The 19,776-nt window shown below is 48.2% G+C and overlaps 1 protein-coding gene across 3 annotated transcripts in view; it reads right to left on the bottom strand.

Annotated features, from left to right (window-relative positions):
* CSMD2 (CUB and Sushi multiple domains 2) overlaps positions 1-19,776 on the bottom strand; it is a 540,305-nt gene that overhangs the window by 349,992 nt on the left and 170,537 nt on the right. For all 3 annotated transcript variants that reach the window (XM_036446754.2, XM_045584884.1, XM_045584885.1), the window contains exon 4: positions 1,875-2,069. In XM_036446754.2, coding sequence (XP_036302647.1) covers positions 1,875-2,069 — 195 coding nt within the window. The remainder of the gene's footprint in view (positions 1-1,874; positions 2,070-19,776) is intronic.

The following is a 19,776-nucleotide window of genomic DNA, read 5'->3' as shown; positions in this document are numbered from 1 at the left end:
ATTCAGTTGCCTCAGGCTCCACCAAGAAGGCCAAGGTGGCTGAGGCCAACAGTGTTGTTTGAAGAGGGCCAAACAAAGGTGGAGTCCAGTGGACCCATCAGGTCCACCCATGCTGATTGGTTGTGGCTTGCCTGCTAGAAAGGAATGCACAGCAGTGTCTGGACTCAAGCAGAAAAGGTGGTCTAATCAATTAGTCCTGCCCGCCATCAGAGCAGGAAGAGCAGAAAGAGATGTATGTGCCATGTTTTCCATCCCAGTATAGACTGTGGAAAGTGTGTGCACATGGTGGGAGTAATTACAGAATATCTTCTTCTTAGAGAAAGGTAAAATCTGAACCCTAGGAGAGCTCCTGGTTTCAATTATTTCTCAACTCCTTCAAATGATCTTCCCAGACCTGTATCTGGGTCCCTGGGTTCCACAGAATTTAAAGATGAGAATTGCAAGGAGAAAAGAGTGGTCAATAGTGCAAAGGCTATAGAGACGTCAAAGAATATAAGGGCCAGCACAATTCCCATCTGATTTGGCAACAAGATGCAGACTGCGGGGGGCAGAGGTCAGCCTGCAGGCAGTGAATGGGAAGTGGGGAGAGAGCCAGGCTGCACCAAGCATTCAGGATGCTGGCGTTTCTAGTAGTACAGGGAAGCTCGGTGGCCCAGCCGTGCGCTACCAGGTTTTAAAAGGTGGATAAAAAAACCATGTACCTGCATTATAATCTTAATTATGTACCTACTCATAGTATACGTACTGAGAGAAAATGGAAAGGAAAGACATGAAAATCGTGGTTAAAATACATTTTATTTCTCCTTTATTCTTTTCTATTATTTTCTGAGATTATTTAAAACTGATCATGTGTTATTATTTTTTGCTGTTGTTAATCCTCACTTGAAGACACTTTTTCCATTGATTTTTAGAGAGAGTGGAAGGAAGGGGGAGAGACAGAGAGAAACATCCATGGGAGAGAGATACATCGATTGGTTACCTCCCACACGTGTCCTAACTGGCACCAGGGTTCGAGCCTGCAACTGAAGTACGTGCCCCTGACTGGAATCAACCCTTCAGTCTACTGGCCGACACTCTAACTCACATGTGTCAAACACAAGGCCCGCGGGCCAAATCCGTCCCGCCAGGCCTTGCAATGTGGCCCGCACCACGCTGTCATCACTGCACTCCGCTGCGTTTCCATCACAATGACAGTTTATGACTGTTCAGTAAATCATTCAGCCCGCGATTTAGGCTGGATTTTAGATTTTGGCCCCTTCTCTGATTGAGTTCGACACCCCTACTCTAACTACTAAGCAACCAGCTAGAGTAATCACGTGTTATTTTTATCATCAGATAAGATACAAATAAGAGCTAAAATTGACAAAGTTCTGGGGAAACCAGGGCAATCTTAAATAGCTGAGGGCTGCGGAGGATGTAGCATTGAAGGGAGGTGGGATTTTGGGGGGATGAGTGTTAAAATAAAGACATTTTGAGCATATTTGTAGATGGAGAGGAGAACACCATTAAATAGGAGGAGGCATTGGATTTATAGGAAGGAGAAAAACTCATTGTCAGAGTGAGGTCAGAAGGAAAGCAGCTGGGAGAGAGATCCATGCACATGAGGAGGTGGTCTGTGATGGGGAGAGAAACCACATTTCTTCGGAGACAGGAGGGTAGGTGGTGAGGGCAGACTGTTGATATAGGGGAGAGTGAGAGGGTGCACACCTGAGGGCTAGAAGGTCAGGTGAGGGGGAGAAGACCCTAGAAGACCCTCACTCCCAGAGTGAGGACCCCAGCCCTTGCTGGAGTGGATGGTAGAGCTCCCCCACTGGAGACTGGGTCCCACTGAAAGCTCCAGCATGCTCTCCCCCAGGACCCTGCCTGGAACCTACCTCTGCAGGAGGGCAGGGGGAAGTCCCACGTGGCACTGCTCTCGGAGCCCGCGTGGCAGGTGAGGACGGCGTGGCCCTCCAGGAAGAAGCCGGGGTTGCAGCTGTAGCGGACCTTGTCGCCCAGGTTGAAGGTGGAGCCCTGCTGGACGCCGTTGGGCAGCCGCCCCGGGTTTCCACACGTGTGACTCGGGAGCACTGTGAGAGAGGGAGACACACGGCTGTGAGCGGGGGCTCGAGCCCGACACTCTGCTTCAGAGCAGCACCTCCCTGGGCACGACCCGCCGTCTCCTTTCCCCTGTGGGAAGGGGCTGGCCCTCCCAAGGCCACCTGGTCCTAGAATATTCTAGAGGTCATGCTAAGGAGCCACATCTGTGACTTAGAACAGACTGTCTGGGCTTCCTGCTTTTGTCCTGCAAGGCCTGGGTGTGGATTACACCCATCCCATCACTCTACCGTGTTTCCCCGAAAATAAGACATCCTCCGAAAATAAGACCTACTTACAAGTTTCCTTTTGAGTGAAATATAAGGCATCCCCCGAAAATAAGGCCCCCCATAGGCTAAACATGAGAAATTTGGTCCACTGATTCTGAAAGAAATGGAGTCACAAGAAATTCACCAGGAAATTCAGGAATTGGATTGTTATGATGATGTTCCAGAAGATGATGACATGATTGTCATTGAATAAATGAGTAAATTCTTGATATTGTAGGATTCACAGTTTGTCTGGTTTGTGTTGACAACTACCGTACTACCGTACCGTATACAGGTAATAAATTTCCTTTATTTTCATTTAACAATAAATGTGTACTGTATTCTTCTTCTTGAAAAAATAAGACATCCCTGAAAATAAGACCTAGCGCATCTTTGGGAGCAAAAATTAATATAAGACACTGTCTTATTTTTGGGGAAACAGGGTAGATGCCCTAGGAAGCACTTCAATGTCCTGGATTTGGTTCCCCTGATTACAGACTCCACACTCCTCAGAAACACCGTGGAAGGGACACGGAGCTCGGCATGGAGTAGCTGCTCATTAAACCCAATGCGCTTTCTTTCATGAGTGTCTGTCCTCACAGCCAGGGCCCTACACTGGCCCAGGGGAGCTGAAGGAGTCATTAGTGCTGGCATAGGCAGTGAAGTGGGAAGACAAGAACCTTGAGTTTTGATCTGACCCAACTGATCCGAGTGAGGAAATGGAGCTGGAGAATAGGCTGTACACTCTGTGACCTCAGACAAAAGCACCACCAGCTGGGAAGTGCTCTTATCCAGGAAGCCGTCTTGGTGAGGGTGTGAGAGCATTGTGACCCCCCCAATCAGGAGGGGAGCGTACAGCTCCTCTGTGTCTGAGTCGCCCTTCACCTTGACCCAACTCCCCCTACCCTCTCTGCCTTTCTCCCCAGAAACGGAGCTGCCTGTGCACGAAAGGTCACGCTCCCACCATTCCAGGATGCCCCCAAAGGCCTGGGACGAGGGGCCACAACCACATCCAGACTCCCATCTAAATACCTTTCCAGTAATTCCCCCGGCAATGATTTGCTGAGGCTGAGGAACAGGGTGGTGCTAAGTACAGATTCGAGAGGCACAGTACTTAGGCTTGCATCCCTGCCTGACGGCTTATTGCCTATGGGAACTTGAGCAAGTCTCTCAATTTGTCTGTGCCTCGGTTTCCCCATTTGTAAGACGGTGATCACAATAATACCTTTCTCCCTCATGGGGTTGTTGTGAGAATTAAGGCAAGGGACAGTCTGGTATACAGTAAATGCAACATAAGTGAATCTATGCTCCCAGTTCAGTGGAAGATGTGGGTGGATAATGGTATGTTGTGTTATGATGGGATAGGGACCAGGTAGGGGATCAAACCCAGTGTAGGTAGGTCAGAAACAGCTTCTGGAAGAGGTGCCACCCATGTTGTACCCTGAGATTAGTAAGAATTACTAGCTTATGCTAAAGAGTATGCCAGAGGGAGGAAATATCACGTGCAAAGGCCTTGAGGCGAGAGGTAGCCTAGAAGCTTGGGAGCCTGGGGTGAGAGGCAGGATGAGGGCAATGATGAGATAGAGATGATGTGGGAGTGGCCAGCCTGGATCCTAGAGGGCCTCTGGGCCCTTGCAGTACCCTTCTCCTGCCCATGATGCCAGGAACACCTGGCGGGACCCCCTCTGCCAGCCCTGATGGACGCAGAACCTGCAGAGAGCTTTCCCTCCTCCTCCTCCTCTCCTTCCAGGAGGACAGCTCAGGTGCAGAGAGACAGGTCCGACTGAAAGCAGCTTGGTCTGTGTCTGAAACCAGGTGCTGTCACTGTCTTGAGCCGTGACTTCTCTGAGCTCTAGTTCCTCAACTGAGAAAGGAGGACAGTAATTATCTAATGGCTGAGAAGGTTACTGCTAATAAAGGACGCATGCCTGGCACCATGGCCAGCATGTGACAGATGCTAAAAAAAAAAAAAAGGCAGATGTTATCATTCCACTGGGCTATAATGCCACAAGGGCAGGTGCCTGGTCTGGTCCATGTGGTATCCTGGGAGTCTATCACAGTGCCTGGCACTTGTAAGGACATAGTTGTATATTCAGTAACTAGTTGTTTGGGAGAGATATTCATTCTTATATTAATGCCTTCATGCAACCAAAGTTTACTATAGGCCTACTGTGCTTGGAGTAGTGAATTAGACAATGTGGGTCCCCGCCCTCAAGAGGTCTATGTTTTGTGAGTTATCTTAAGGAAGGAAGAGCTCTTCCTTGTCCATTCTCTACTTCTGACAAGTGAGATGACCCAGACAAAAGAATTTACCTCCATCAGCCTGCTCATTAGCTTAGCTTAACATTTCCCATAATCCCACACTGCTGGTTTCCTTGGCATTTCCCATAATTGGCTGCTGGCTTCCTTAATGTTTCCCATGATCCCATGCTGCTGGCTTGCTTGGCATTATCCATGATCATCCTACTGGCTTTCATGGTGCTTCCCATGATCCTCCTGCTGGCTTATATGGCATTTCCCATAATCCCATGCAGCAGAGGCAGTGACTGTGATGTGTGTGTGTGTGTGTGTGTGTGTGTGTGTGTGTGTGTGTTGGGGGTGGGAAGGGCTGGTCAGGTAAATATTTGGAAAAGCAAGCAAGCTAAGGTGAGGAGAGGGAGCCAACCAGGGAGAATGGGCTGAGAACTGGTGTAGAACTAACCGTTCATTTTCAGCAACGGGACACAAAGACCCAATTTAATTAAATTACTAATGTCAAATTTTTAATGAGCCTGCTTCTGCTTTGGGCTTTCTTCCTTCAAAAATAATGACTGGAACATCACTATAAATAAAAGTCGATTCTTTTTAAAAAGTGACTCTCAAACACTCACTGCTCTTTCCTTAATGAACTGTTCATAATCAGACCACTCCAGCCAGGTGCCTCCACCAGGACTTGGTTGTGATGATGGGGCTCATTCTAACTTCACTGCCCTTTTCTTCTTGAGCTCTGCTCCCGAGAGGCCACATGGTGATCAGTGAGGGCAGAAGGGCTCCGAGTGGCTCAGATTCAAATCTCAGCTCGACCACCTATAACTGATGATCTGGAACCTTTACCTCTCTGAGCTTCAGTTCTTCATCTAAAAATGAGGATACTTAAAAAAAATTTTTTTTATTGATTTCAGAAAGGAAGGGAGAGGGAGAGAGATATAGAAACATCAATGATGAGAGAGAATTACCAATCAGCTGCCTCCAGCATGCCCCTACCAGGGATCAAGCCCACAACCTGGGCACGTGCCCTAACCAGGAATCAATCCATGATCTCCTGGTTCACGGGTGGGCGCTCAACCACTGAACCACACTGACCAGGTGAGGATACTTTTTATTCCCACGGCAGGAGTGTGTCATTTTGCTAGGGTTGCTGTAACAAAGTACCACAAATTGGCTGGCATAAAACAATAGGTACTTATTGTCTCACAGTTATGAAGGCTAAAAGTCCAAAATCAAGGTGTGGGCAGGGCCATGATCTCTCTGAAACTTGTAGGGCAGTGGTCGGCAAACTCATTAGTCAACAGATATTGTTGACTAATTACCAACAATTACCAAATATCAACAGTACAACGATTGAAATTTCTTTTGAGAGCCACATTTTTAAACTTATTCTAACGCCACTTCTTCAAAATAAACTCGCCCAGGCCGTGGTATATTTTGCGGAAGAGCCACACTCAAGGGGCCAAAGATCCGCATGTGGCTCTCGAGCTGCAGTTTGCCAACCACTGTTGTAGGGAAACCAACCCTTCCTTGTATCTTCTCAGCTTCTGGTGTTTTTCTTGGTTGGGAATGCACCATCCAATCCTTCATCATCACGTGGCATTCTCCCTCTATGTCTCTGTGTCCAAATTTCACTTTTTTATAAGGGCACCAGTTATACTGGATCATCTTAACTTCCTCATCTGGAAAGACCCTATTTCCAAATGAGGTCACATTCATAGGTCCTGGGGGTTAGGATTTCCAACATATTTTGGTGGGGGCACTGTTCAACCTATAACAGGGCTATTGTGCAGATTTCATAAAGATCAAAATCACCCTGTGGGGAACACTATTGTCCTCATTCTACAGATGGAAAAACAGAGGCACAGAGAGTTTAAGTAACTTGCCCAAAGCCACACAGCTAGAAAACGGAAGAGCTAGGTTGTGGCTCTAGGTCTTTCTGGCTCCATTGTTCAGCACTCATAGTTGGGATAAATACTACTTCTGACAGAGACAAAGCATCCAGCACATAGTGGGTGCTTAATAAGAGTTCCTTTCCTTCCTTTATCATTGTAGGCACTGTGGCAAGACCAAGGACTATTATCTCAGTCTCCAGACTTAATAGTCTGTTTTTCCCCCCCTCCAGTCTGATTTGCCAATCCTATGCTTTTTTAATAACGTCAAGGGCAACATTCAAAGTGCGGCCTTTTGTAATATATCTGATGCTCAACTTGCCGGACAGACAGAGGAGATGGGAGATAAGCCACAAAGCGGAGTCTTTCTAAGGCTCGGTGTTCTCTGATTTTTCGATTTTGCCCCTGTGTTCCTTGGCACAGATATTATAATCGTTCATGCTCTCCTGTCTATAAAACTTCCCTTTGATTGCTTACAAAATGCAGAGTGGGATATTTACATTCAACGTGGCCCAGAACAATGTTATTAAAGCTGTGCCTGGCGCTGAACAATTCCATTGTAGATTAGCAGTGGGGAATTTTGTCCCTTCTACAAAGCCAGGCTCTTGCCAATCAGCATAATATTCTCAGTGATTGCATGACAATGAGGCTCCTCTGTGGTTGGAGAGCGGCGAAAGCTACATCCTGCCTTCTTTTATTTTTAATTTGAGACTCTAGTTCCTATATTATCATGAAGAGTCGTTTATGCTCTCTGGACAAGCACCCTCCATATGTTTTGATTTCTTATCTCCATCAAGTAACTTGTTTCCTCTCCAGGACCAGACACTTGATACAGAGTTGTGGGATGGCTGGGAAGAAGGATTTGGGTAGGAGGATTTAATGTGCCACCACCCTAAACATGGAAAGAGAAGATGATGTTAAACGTATGTGCCTGGTGTGTGTGTGCGTGTGTGTGTGTGTGTGTGTGTGTGTGTGTGTGTGTGTCTGAGGGGTATTGGTCCTGGGAGAAAGGAACAAAAAAATACCCCCTTTTGAGTACCTACACTGTGACAGGCACTTGTGCATCACACACTACCTTAGCTAATCTTCATCAATCCTTTACTGTTGGCTGTTTGGCCTTATGAACGTGATTTATCACACATTCTCATTGTCACATGCTTTGCACATATACCCACCCCCAAAGAATTGTCTATACTGGCTGTCTCCACTCCACCCATCTGATAGATTATGCTTTTGATACATTCACTGTTGACTGTTTTTCTCACCCTGCTACAATGGAAGCTCCTGAGAACAGATACATATTTTTTGTCTGTTTTACTCATTTCAGTGTCCTAATTCCTAGAACAGTGCCTGATGTATAATAATACCTCAATAAAAAATTATTAACCTGGGAACTTATACGCAGTGCATATATGCATAGCCCATGGACACAGACAATAGTGTGGTGAAGACCTGGGAGGGGTGGGTGTGGGTTGCAGGGGTTAGTGGAGGAAAAAACAAAGGGGACATCTATAATACTTTCAACAGTAAAGATACATTTTAAACAAATTTTATTGAATGACTTAATGGTCTTATTTAATCCTCCTAACAACCCATTAAGAGAGGCACCATTATTACTCCTTGTTGAGATAAGCATGATTGATTGCCAGAGAGGTTGAGGCATATACCCAAGGCTGCACAGCTCTTTGGGGTTTCAGCTGAGTTTCCACAGTAGTGCCTAGATGTCAAGTCCATGTACTTTCCACTTGCACTAGGCCAGTGGTCGGCAAACTCATTAGTCAACAGAGACAAATATCAACAGTACGACGACTAAAATTTCTTTTGAGAGCCAAATTTTTAAAACTTAAACTTCTTTAACGCCACTTCTTCAAAATAGAATCGCCCAGGCCGTGGTATTTTGTGGAAGAGCCACACACAAGGGGCCAAAGAGCCGCATGTGGCTCATGAGCTGCTGTTTGCTGACCATGGCCTAGGCCATTCTTGCATTGACCATTGCACACAGAGTTCATGGTGACTGGTGTATCTTAAAACACCCCCATAAAGGATTCACACTCGTTCTCCTTGGAGAGATCATTTAGGGTGACAACCAGGGAAGTTAACACCTAGTCTGGTCCTGTACATTTCCTGCCACCTGTCAATCAAGCAAAGGCATAATGCACCAGGGGTGTGCCACTCATGCATTTGTAGGGTCCTGTCCTGACAGGCCTCTCCCTGGCTATCACTGGGCATATGCTGTCCACTATGAGTCGTTTTCTTGGCTCACATATGAAGTTTTGCATCAGGATCACCTGGGGAGTTATATAAGGATACTTACCCTAGACTCTGTCCCCAAACCTACTGGATCAGAATTTCAGAGGCAGAGCCTGGGCTCCTGTAGGTGACCACAGAGAAGAGCTGAGATTGGGAACAGCTCAGGGTAACCTGCCCACGTCAGTTACTCCATTAGACTGGGGGGGCTCTCTCTGAGTCGTGTCCTATTCACTCTCCAGGGCCTTCTTGTTGCACGGCTTTGGCTGCTGGGGGCAAGGCTAATCTCTCCCCTTGAACTTCCCTGTCCTCCATAAATCATAGTTGCCTATCCTCCCTTCTCATCTGAAAACCTGGTCATTTTCCTCTGGACTTCCGCACCCAACTCTGAATTCCCTGTTCCAATGCATTGCCCACTGATGCCAGAGGGAGTGTTCTAGAACCCAGCTCTGGGGGGATCCCTATCACCAAGGCATGTGCAAGGCAGGCCCTCTGGTCTTCTGCATGATTCGGATAAGAATAAATAGTGGTTTAAGAGATTCATAACAATAAAAGGAAAGAAAAAGGAAATCTCGGGAACTTCTCCATTGCTGTCAGGATAAACCTAAGGTTCGGCTCCCAGAGCCCCATCCTGCTGTGCTCTGGTTGCTGCTGACATGCTGTTTCATCTCCTGCTTCTCCATCATCGCCCCTCCCCACTGCTATTCCAAACCACAGGCTCTCCAAGCACACCTTGCTTTCCTCTCAAGTTCTCCATCTGGCAAACTCCTACTCATCCTTCAAGGCCACACTCAAATGTCCCTATCTCGGTGAACCCTTCCTGGAGATCCAGGTGCCCTGCATAAATTGTCAATTCCCACAACAACACAAATTTGGGAATTATGTGATTGACAGCTCACTCCCAGAATCCTGGAACTCCCAGCCCATTAACTACATGAGGGCTCACTCTGGTCATTTTTTAAAAAATTTTGTAATCTCATAACCCTATTGGATTTTGGGGACCCAATTTAGGGAGTTAAGTTGGGACTTTTCCTTGCACTTTAATCCCTCCTTTTGTCATACAACATTGCAGTTCACCCATCCATTACTTTACAACATCCTGCTTTTCAAATAGGAGCTGAACCTGCTTGTAATTGTTTGGTTAGGTGTCTATTTTCATCTCTACACTTCCCCAGGGGCAGGCATGCCATCGTGTTCTTCACAGATCTAGTGTTTGATTTAATGCCTGGCAGGAGGAGACTGCCCTGTTGGAATGTGTTAAATGAAATTTACATATATGCAATTAACTAGTGCAGGGCAAACATTTTCTGGAAAAGACCAGAAGGTGAATACTTTTGGTCTCACAGGCCACATGGTCTCTGTTCCAGCACCCCATTTTTCCAGTGGCTCACCCACAGTGCAAAAGCACCTGTAGACAACACAAGTCCCTATAAAACAGGCAGGAGGCGCATCGGCCACAAACGGGCAATTCTGAGTTAGTCTGCCTGCATGTATTTATCTCAGTGTACAATTTGTATCTCAGGAACACCACCCCCCCCGCCCTTCCACCTTTCCATAATAGACCATAATAGAGAGATTGTTTTTGCTGGAGGTCAAGGATGGGGAGGAGCTCAGGGGAGAGTGGGCTGCACAGGTAAGGGTCCTGAACAGAGAAAGCTGGGAGGAAGGAGGCAGGGAGAAGACAGGCAGAAGGCACCTGAGGACTGAGATGTGCTTTCCCTTGCCATTGGGCCTGGGACAGGTGACTCTGTGCTGGCTGCGGGCAAGAGCTTATACGTGTTTAGTCTTGACTCTTTGGCACTGAAACAGGATTTAGTTTAGTCTTCATAGCCACTCTTTGGGTTGGTATTTATGAACCCCATTTTACCAAAAAGAAATTAATTAAGAGAGCTGAAGAGCCACACAGCTGATAATGATAACAGTCACTTTTGGGGTGTTTAATAAGAGCCAGGCACTCCACTCAGCACTTTATCTGGACTCTTCTATTTCATCCTACCCTGACAGAGGCACTATGACTGTCCCCTTTATATGGAACAGGGGTAGGGAGAGAGATAAGGAGCAGCAAGGCTCATTCTGAAGCAGGGGCACCACTGGTTGGGACCAGGGCTTGGGTATATCAAGCCATTTGACCACACTGCCTGTGGCCTCATCAAGTGGTAACCTTGACCTCCCAGACATCAACATCTGTGTTTGTTTAACTAACTGCTTCCCCCACCCCCACCCCTGCCCTCCTGCACAGTCCCTCTCCCTGCCAGACTACAGCATGCCCAACTCACACCCAGGTAGATCCCTTGCGGGGCCTTTTCCCCTCCCCCTAACTACCTGAGAGCTGTCAGTGCAGAATTCCCCTTGACCCTTCATAATCACAGCACCCCATGGCCTCCTCTCTTTCACCTGTGATTCTTTTAAATCCTCACCAGAGTATATTTCCCCCCATATTGACTTTTAGAGAGTAGAAGGGAGGAGGAGAGAGAAACATCAATATAAGAGAGACAGACTATTTCACCTGTGATACTTCAGAAGCAACATCCTAGGACCCAGCCGCCCAGTTAACTTTGCATTTCAGAAAAACACAAATACTTTTTTAGCATAAGTATACCCCATGCAATATTTGGGGTATATTTATACTAAAAATGGTTTGTAATTTGAAGTTCAGTGGGCATCTTGCATTTTAATTTGCCAATTTGGGCAACACTACCCCAGATGGGGGAGTCTGCTCTTCATTGAGACTTCGGCTTCTTAAACACTGGGGGCTTCCCTGGGAGAGGGGAGAGCCAGCCCTGCCTCTCAGGAGCACAGCCTTGAGGTGGAGAGGCTTCAGAGAGGGCAGCTTCAGAGCCCCCGACTGGGGTACAGCAGGACTCTAAGGAGCCACGGACTGTGCTGCCTCCTCCAGGCACTCGCCAAGGGAAGCTCAGTGCATTTTTCTGTACCAACATTGCCCTCTCCTGTTTTAGGGGGCTGTGCCATGCCTCAGCCTCTCTGATTGGCCCGGTGCAAGGCAGTGTCCTTGGACCTTTCCAGCCCTGAGACCCTCTGCTCCCAGCTCAGCCCCCAACCCCACCACATCCTAGCACGGGGATTCTCCCGCCTGTCTAGACAGAGCAATGTGAGCAGAATCCATGGATGGTGTCCTGTGGGGAAACATTGCAATATACTGTCGGTGCGAAGCTTACAATAGCTAAATATGCAATTGGGGGCTAAATTAGGGTAATTACAGAATGGAGCTTAGAAATGGTTTCCAAAGTATGTCCATAGCGCCCTGGCTGAGAAATAAACTCCGTGAGGGAAATATTTGGCGGGTCCACTGCAGAACCAGCCCCTCCTCGTCAGGAAACCAGTATGCAGGAGTGAGTTCATCTGAGAGGCTCTGCAGGTCAGAAACCCATTTATCCCCGCTCAAAACAGCAGCTCCAAAACTTGAACTCCCCTCCCCACAGAATCTCCCCTCTTCCTCCCTCCCCCGCTGCCCCCCACCACCTTAGACATAACTATTAACTTCTAAATTGTTCTGTGGAACACACTTTGGGAATTGCTAGATTTTAGGATAAGACAAACCTGAGTTGATTTGTTTTCCTTATGAATGAATCATCATCATCAAACAGCAATAGCAATTACAGTTGACATTTACAAAGAACATTCCAGGTTCACGTGCATTGTTTTGACAGGCACAACCCCCCTTTGGCACATTCAAACCTATGTTTTCCTAAAGGCTGGGATGGCCCATGGTCAGTAGCGTTGGGGAGTGGGGTCAATTCTTACTAAAGAAATAACCTCAGCACCTTCAGGTGAACGCAGCATGCCACAGAAGGACAAGAACACAGGTTCTCTATTTGCACCTGACAACTTAAGCAGGTCCCTTTCCTGTTTGGCTGGGCAGAATGACGCCTGACCTGGTGGCTGGGACTTCCAGAGGTTTGTGGCCAGGGCCAGCCATGTTTGGCCCTCAGCTGCACACAGGAGTGAATCCTAGCAAAGGAGCTGTAAGAGGTGGCGGCTCTGACCTGGCTTGGCAGGGGGTCCTGACCTGAGCCTGGGATGGTAACCCTGAGGGTGGTGCCCACAGGGAGGCCATCCTGGCTTGCTGGGGTGTCCCACCAGGTTCCACTACTGCCCTGCTGCCCCTTACTCTTTCCCAGGGTGGGAGCCCACATGTACACTCGCCACCCCAAGGCTGGGACTCAGTCCCTATATCCCATTGGCTAGAAGGGAAGTGCTGCCTCAGCACCACCCCATTTGGGATGCCCGTGGGGACACCTTACCTGCTAACTCCAGCCCAGTGGACAACGGAGTCCCCCAGACCCCCATTTCCTCCACTTGGCCCCAGTCCAGGGTCTGGAAGCCCCAGATTCCTCACCACCATGTCTTCTTAAAGCAGGAGAGAGGCTAACGCACATCCCACTAGGAGAGGCACAACACAAGCAGGCCCTCTCTCTCAAAGAATTAGACAGAGGGGCCTGGAGAAGAAGTGAGAAGCCGGGCTTCCGGCCAACATCATCCCTTTATTTCTTGTACAAAGGATGGTGGATACAGTGACTTCAAAGACACTGGTTAAAAAGCGCGCCTGAACAGATCTCTGTGAATCCTCCTGCTCCTCGCCTTCTTCACCATCAGCGCCACTGCTCGCTGAGCACCTGTATGCACTGACTTTACATTGAATTCGGTCTCATTCAATCCTCATAACAACACTGTGAGATGGCTACCATCCCCATTTTACAGGTGAGGTCACTGAGGTTCGGAGAGATGAAGCTGCTCACAAGACTAGGAACTGCGGGACCTGGATGTACGACCGGTAGGCCTGACTCTGCACCTTCTTTCTTAGCTACTGTGTTTCAGTGGGAGGTGAAGGATGGGTTGGCAAGGGACAGGCTATCTTTCTGGCTGGATGTCAGCTCTGAGGCTCCATTTCCCACAGGTCCCCTGAACTGGTGCCTCAGTTTGAGGAGCAGCAATGGTAGGGAAGGCAGACTCTGCCTATTGCTTGTCTTTCAGTTTTACTCATTCTGGAGCCCCAAGCCCAAATCTATGTGGAAGCTCCTGTGCAGGTGGAAACCATCAGTTCAGGTCCTCCAGGGTCAAGAATCAGGAGACAGCCGAAAGCGGTTTGGCTCAGTGGTAGAGCTTCGGTCTGCGGACTGAAGGGTCCCAGGTTCGATTCCGGTCAAGGGCATGTACATTGGTTGAGGGCACATCCCCAGTAGGGGGTGTGCAGGAGGCAGCTGCTCGATGTTTCTCTCTCATCGACGTTTCTAGCTCTCTATCACTCTCCCTTCCTCTCTGTAAAAAATTAATAAAATATATATTTTTTAAAAATCAGGAGACAGAGCTGGCTCTGCCCTGGAGATGTTCCTTCCTTTGGGACCCACAATCTCACACACATCACAGGCTCAGCAATGTAGCTCTACATCCAGTATGTGCACACAACAATGCACAAATCCACCATTCACATATTCTCGCAGACACACACATGTGCCTGTCCCCTCTCTCTCATACATCGTCATACATATACCTGTGTATATAAAAACAGACAAATCCAGAATGCACCAGTCCATAGCTCTTGTGTTCATCCATGTGACAACAGACACTTGCTGTTATAAGTGACGCATTTGTCTATCAAAGTAACCATCTTCTTATGGGTTAATGTCCCTCCCTCACAGATACCTCCTTTTACAACCAGAGCATCCATTGGAAGCCAGTGTCACTGTCCCCACACACACGGCCTGCCTGGCACCTGTGTGTAAGCTCCTGTCATCCCAGACACAGCATGCAATGCAGGGTGGGAGCGAAGGTGCAGATCTGATCCTGAAGAAGCTTCTAGCAGCTGTGGGTTCAGTGATCGATGAGGTGGCAGGGAGGGCTATCGAGGTCTGGGTGGCACAGAGTGGCATTTAATTTGGAGAGTGGCTCTGGCGCCTCACAGACCGAGGTCTGAGTTCCTCTCCTCACTGTGGGTTAGCAGTGACGATGTAACTGTAGCAGAGCACAGCAGTTAGGGGAGTAGACTCAGGAGACAGATGGCCCGGGTTCAAATCCCAGCTCTGTTACTACACTATCGAGTTGCTGCCCTCCCTGCACACGTTTACCTGCCAATAAAATGAGGGTAATAACTGCCCAGCTCAGAGCTATTGAGAGGATTCAGAAAGATCATCAGGGCAAGTGCATATCTCAGTGTTTGGCACATAGTAAATGTTCAATAAATTTGGGATGTGATTACACAGAAGCCCCTGGGGATCCCTGGAAGAAGATGCCAGGGCAGTGTGAGAGAGGCCAGGCAGAAATAAAGAGAAGCTGGAAACAGGAGCTGGAGGGAGCAGGTGGGCCCAGGAGGTGGGAGAAGGGAAGCCATCCTAGGATCTGCCAGGCAGGTGGCATCACTTGGATCCCAGTCCAGGGTCCAGAAGCTCAGATCACGTCCCCGGAGCCTGGCAGGAGCCAGCCACTCCCAGCCTGAGAGGCTTCCCTCAGCTCTAATGAGAATAATTCATGAATGGTCCCACTGTCCCCAGAGTAGCTATGGAAATACAGATGACACACACACACAGAGGCTCAGAACCCCGCCAGCTCCCCACCCTTCTCCTCAGCTGCCCCACACTCCCTGGCCCACCAGCCAGTGGCATTTAGCCTCAGAGATGACGGGAAGGGATAATTCGAAGAAGTTTCCAGGAAGAAGCATTCAATATAGTCTTGGCAGAGAAGGGAGGGCATTCCAGGTAGCCATGCTGGCACATGCCCAAGAGCACGCAGCCCCCACACGTGATCTTGTTTACTAGGCTCTGTCCCCTGTGCTACTGATTCTTAAATCTGTGCACAGCCAAGGTGCCAGCCCAGACCTCCCTCTTAGTCTTACTGCCATCAGGCTTCTCCACAGGGAAGTCTTAGGGATGCTTCCGCTGCCGGGGCCCAGTGAGCTCCTGCCACTGCCCGAACCTGCCTCTCCTCCTGGATTCCCTGCATCTGGAACGGCCTGTGGTCTGTCCAGTTACCCACGCTGAAACCTCATCCGCTCTCACACCCCGTCTCACATCAGCTTCCGTTCACCTCTCCCATCATCTCCCTCCATCCCCACTAATGCCCCTGGGTCCCCTGCCCTCACACCTTCTTCCTGGAGACTGGAGACAGTCACTTCCTCCCTGCTCAGCCTTACACTTGCCACAGTCCAGCTATTCTCTAAACAGCTACCAGGACCAACTGCTTCCCTCTGAAAGCCCTTTGGGGGCTCCCCATCACTTACAGGTAGAATTCCAACTCCCTCGAATGTCACTCAAGGTCCTCCACTAGCCAGCCCTGCCCATGTCCCCAACCTCAGCCCTCACAACACCCCATGTCCCAGGAACAGTGAACTCTTTGTGCTCCTCCCGCATAATGTATGTATGTGTGTAAACAGGGACATGGATATCTATAGTCATTCTATTGCATTGGTGTTTGTATGTATGTGTATATGTTTGTATGTGTGCATATATACACATACATATAAATAAATATACGTATATAAATACATATTATATCTATAGAATATATAATAATAGATATATGTGTGTATCATAAGAGTATTTATGTGGGAGAGCCTGTTGAGGATGGGGATCAAGGAAAACAGAATGGGGAAGCCAGTGGTTGACACAGTTGGACTGGACTTGATGTTCTCAGCAAAGCTGGCTGCTCATAACCCCCGGGAACCAAGGCCTGAGAGTCAGAACTTATTAGTCCCCACCCTTCCTCAAAGGTGCACCTCCCTCCAGGCCTGGCCTACAGCTGTTCGGGTGTGGAGACCAGCCTTTCGTCACATGACCTAGCCCACTCTGACCCTATCATCCTGCAGTCAGGACCAGCTTCTCTCACATGACCCTGTGTCCTGGCTGGTCCTGTCTATCCCGCAGCCACAACCTGTGCTGCCACATCTTGTTTCCTGCGACTGCAGCCTGCCTGGTGGAGCAGCTTACCCCTCTCAGCATAACACAGTCCCTGCACTGCTTATAAGCCAGAGCCCGTGGCTCCTCCTGAGACCCATGAATTTACAATCCAAGTCCATCTGTACTATTTTGGGGTCAGTGGCCTTTGGGAAATGATAAAACACATAGACCCTCTTCCCGGGAAGACAGATTCACAGCTCCTGCAAATCAGACATGGATTCCTTGTTTGCAAGCAGGCCAACCTGTCAGCCCAGCCCCAGGTTCAAACTAAGCCAAACAAGGACCTTGCTGGTTAAAGCCGACTGTGCTCCCTGGGGATCAAACTAATCTCCATTCACTGGGCATTTTCTAGGACCAGCTCCATGTGAGGTGCCCTCCATGCACGGGAGACAAAATAAGGTGTTTGATACCAGGGCAAGCCCAGCTGATGGGTGAGGGGCCTCCCTGAGACTCAGTTTCCTCATCTAGAAAGTATAGAGCTTAACAGTTACACTACCTCTGTACCAACTAGGAGAATACCTACTTAGGGTAGTTGTGAGGACCAAGTTAAATACTCCATGCCAAGCACACAGCATGATGCCTGGCACAGAAGGAAAGCTTGTATTATCTCCTGCAACCACACCCTTTACCTGGTACTAGTAGGATTCCCATCCATAGGAGAAGGAACTGAGACTATGAACATGAAATAACTTGCCCAAAGTCACCAAGCTGGTGAGCAACACAGTGTGGACTCAACCTGACCACTTTCACAGCTGACTGACCAGGGATGCTATGGACACCTGTGGGACCTGCAGGAGGCCTGGTGAAGCAAGGGGAGGGGCATGCTGGGGCACTGTGAAGGGTGGCAGTCCTGGTGGATGCCACATAACCCAGCCACCTGAATACCAGGATTATACACAGTCATGGTCAAGAAAAGGGCATGTTCATAGCATGACCACCCACAGTGGCCAACAGGTGGAAATAACCCAAGTGTCATCGACGAATGAATGGCTCAACAAACTGTGGCATATCCACACAATGGAATACTATTCAGCCTTTTTAAAGGAAGGCAATGCTACAAAATAAACTGATGAACAAAATAGATCCAGAAACACAGAATCATGGGACAGGCTGTTAAATCTCAGAGGGAAGGAGGGGGTGAGTGGGTGGGAAGAGATCAACCAAAGAACTTGTGTGTGTGTGTGTGTGTGTGTGTGTGTGTGTGTACACACACACACACCATGGACACAGTCAATAGGGTGGTGAAGTCCTGGGGTACGAGGCAAGGATGAGATAGAAGAGGTCAATGGAGAAAATAGGGGGACATATGTAATATTTTCAACGAAGACTTAAAAATAATATAAAAGGCAATTCTGTCACATGCTATAACACAGATGAACCCTGAAGACCTTACACTAAATGAGATGAGTCAGACACAAACATAAATATTGTGCAGTTCCATCGACAGGAGGTGCCTAGAGGACAGAAAGCGGAGTTGTGGTTTTAGGGGCTGGGAGAGGACAAACAGGGATAGTATTTAATGGGTAAAGAGTTTAAGTTTGAGTAGATGAGAAGTTCTGGAAATGGATGGTGGTGATGGTTACACAAAAATGTGAATGCACTTAATGCTATGGAAATGTACACTTAAAAATGGTAAAGATGGTAAACTTGGTTGTGTGTTTTACTATGACTAAAAATAATTCTTTTTAAAAAGGAGGAGGAGGGCCGAAACTGGTTTGGTTCAGTGGATAGAGCATTGGCCTGCGGACTGAAAGGTCCCAGGTTCGATTCCAGTTAAGGGCATGTACCTGGGTTCGATTCCAATTAAGAGCATGTATAAAGGCAGCTGATCAATGTTTCTCTCTCATCGATTTTCTAAGTCTCTATCCCTCTCTCTTCCTCTCTGTTAAATATATATATATATATATATATATATATATATTTTTTTTTTTTTTTTTAAAGGGGGGGGGGGGGGGGAGAGGCAGAGATGCCTGCTCTCCCCATAGGCCCCGCCTGTCACTGCTCTGAGAAAGGATGATCCCCAGTGGGAACCATCTGCCCTCCACAGGGCCTGGCTCTCTGGCCCCTCCCTCCAGCCTCATTTCCAGTTCTAGGGGATTGATCATCAAGGAGCTGCGGAGAGGGAATGTGAATCAGGAGCTCAGCTTGAAGTTGTTTTATCTTGTTTCCCTGTGAGGTGCCTCCTGAGTGGGGCGTGGCGGGAGTGTGCTGAGCCTTGTTGTGACTTGTCCCCAGGCAAAGGCAGTGGCAGCTTCCACGCGGGAGGCTGAGTGTGGAGCATCCTGGGGCCTGCGCACAAGATGCTCTTTCCAGGAAATAATTACTGTGTCCTATCAAATTAGCCCAAAAGACAGAACACCGAGAATCCCCACAGTTATGCCTTCTTAATCAGTCTCCTCACTTAACCTGGGCCATTACTAGAAAGATGCCTGGGGAGAGGCAGGCCAGGCTTTGAAATTTCAGGCCATTTACTGATGGGTGACCTTGGACCAGTCTTTTAAAGTCACTTAGCCTCAGGCTTCTCATCTGTAGAATGGGAATAATGAAAATACCTACATTGTGGTGTTACTATGGTAAGAACTGATAAAATGTTATGTGTAAAGGGCTTAGCACACAGATATCCTTGTGTAGGAGCTGACATTTTCATCATTTTGTTATCATCATCATCATCATCATCATCATTTCTAAAGAACTGCTTTATATATATATATCAACATTATTACTAGTCAAAATGAAATGCTGGGGTTCCGTCTGCTTTCTATTGTCTCCCTCTCCATTCAAAAATCTGCCAATGCCAAAACCGGTTTGGCTCAGTGGATAGAGCATCGGTCTTCAGACTGAAGGGTCCCAGGTTCGATTCTGGTCAAGGGCATGTACCTTGGTTGCGGGAACATCCCCAGTAGGGGGTGTGTGCAGGAGGCAGCTGGTCGATGTTTCTCTCTCATCGATGTTTCTCTCTATCCCTCTCCCTTCCTTTCTGTAAAAATCAATAAAATATATATTTTAAGAAAAATCTCCCAAGCAGGTACCAAGCCAGCCACACCTGGTTGGTGTCCTCCCTTGAAGCCCACGCAGTGTAAGGTGGGGCTGATCTTCACCTTGGTGCAGGTGAGCCCACCTTCAGCCTGGGGCCTGTGT

The sequence above is a fragment of the Pipistrellus kuhlii genome, unplaced genomic scaffold (genome assembly GCF_014108245.1).
Source record: "Pipistrellus kuhlii isolate mPipKuh1 unplaced genomic scaffold, mPipKuh1.p scaffold_m20_p_2, whole genome shotgun sequence".
Classification (NCBI taxonomy): Eukaryota; Metazoa; Chordata; class Mammalia; order Chiroptera; family Vespertilionidae; genus Pipistrellus; species Pipistrellus kuhlii.
This window is presented reverse-complemented; position numbering and strand designations above follow the sequence as displayed.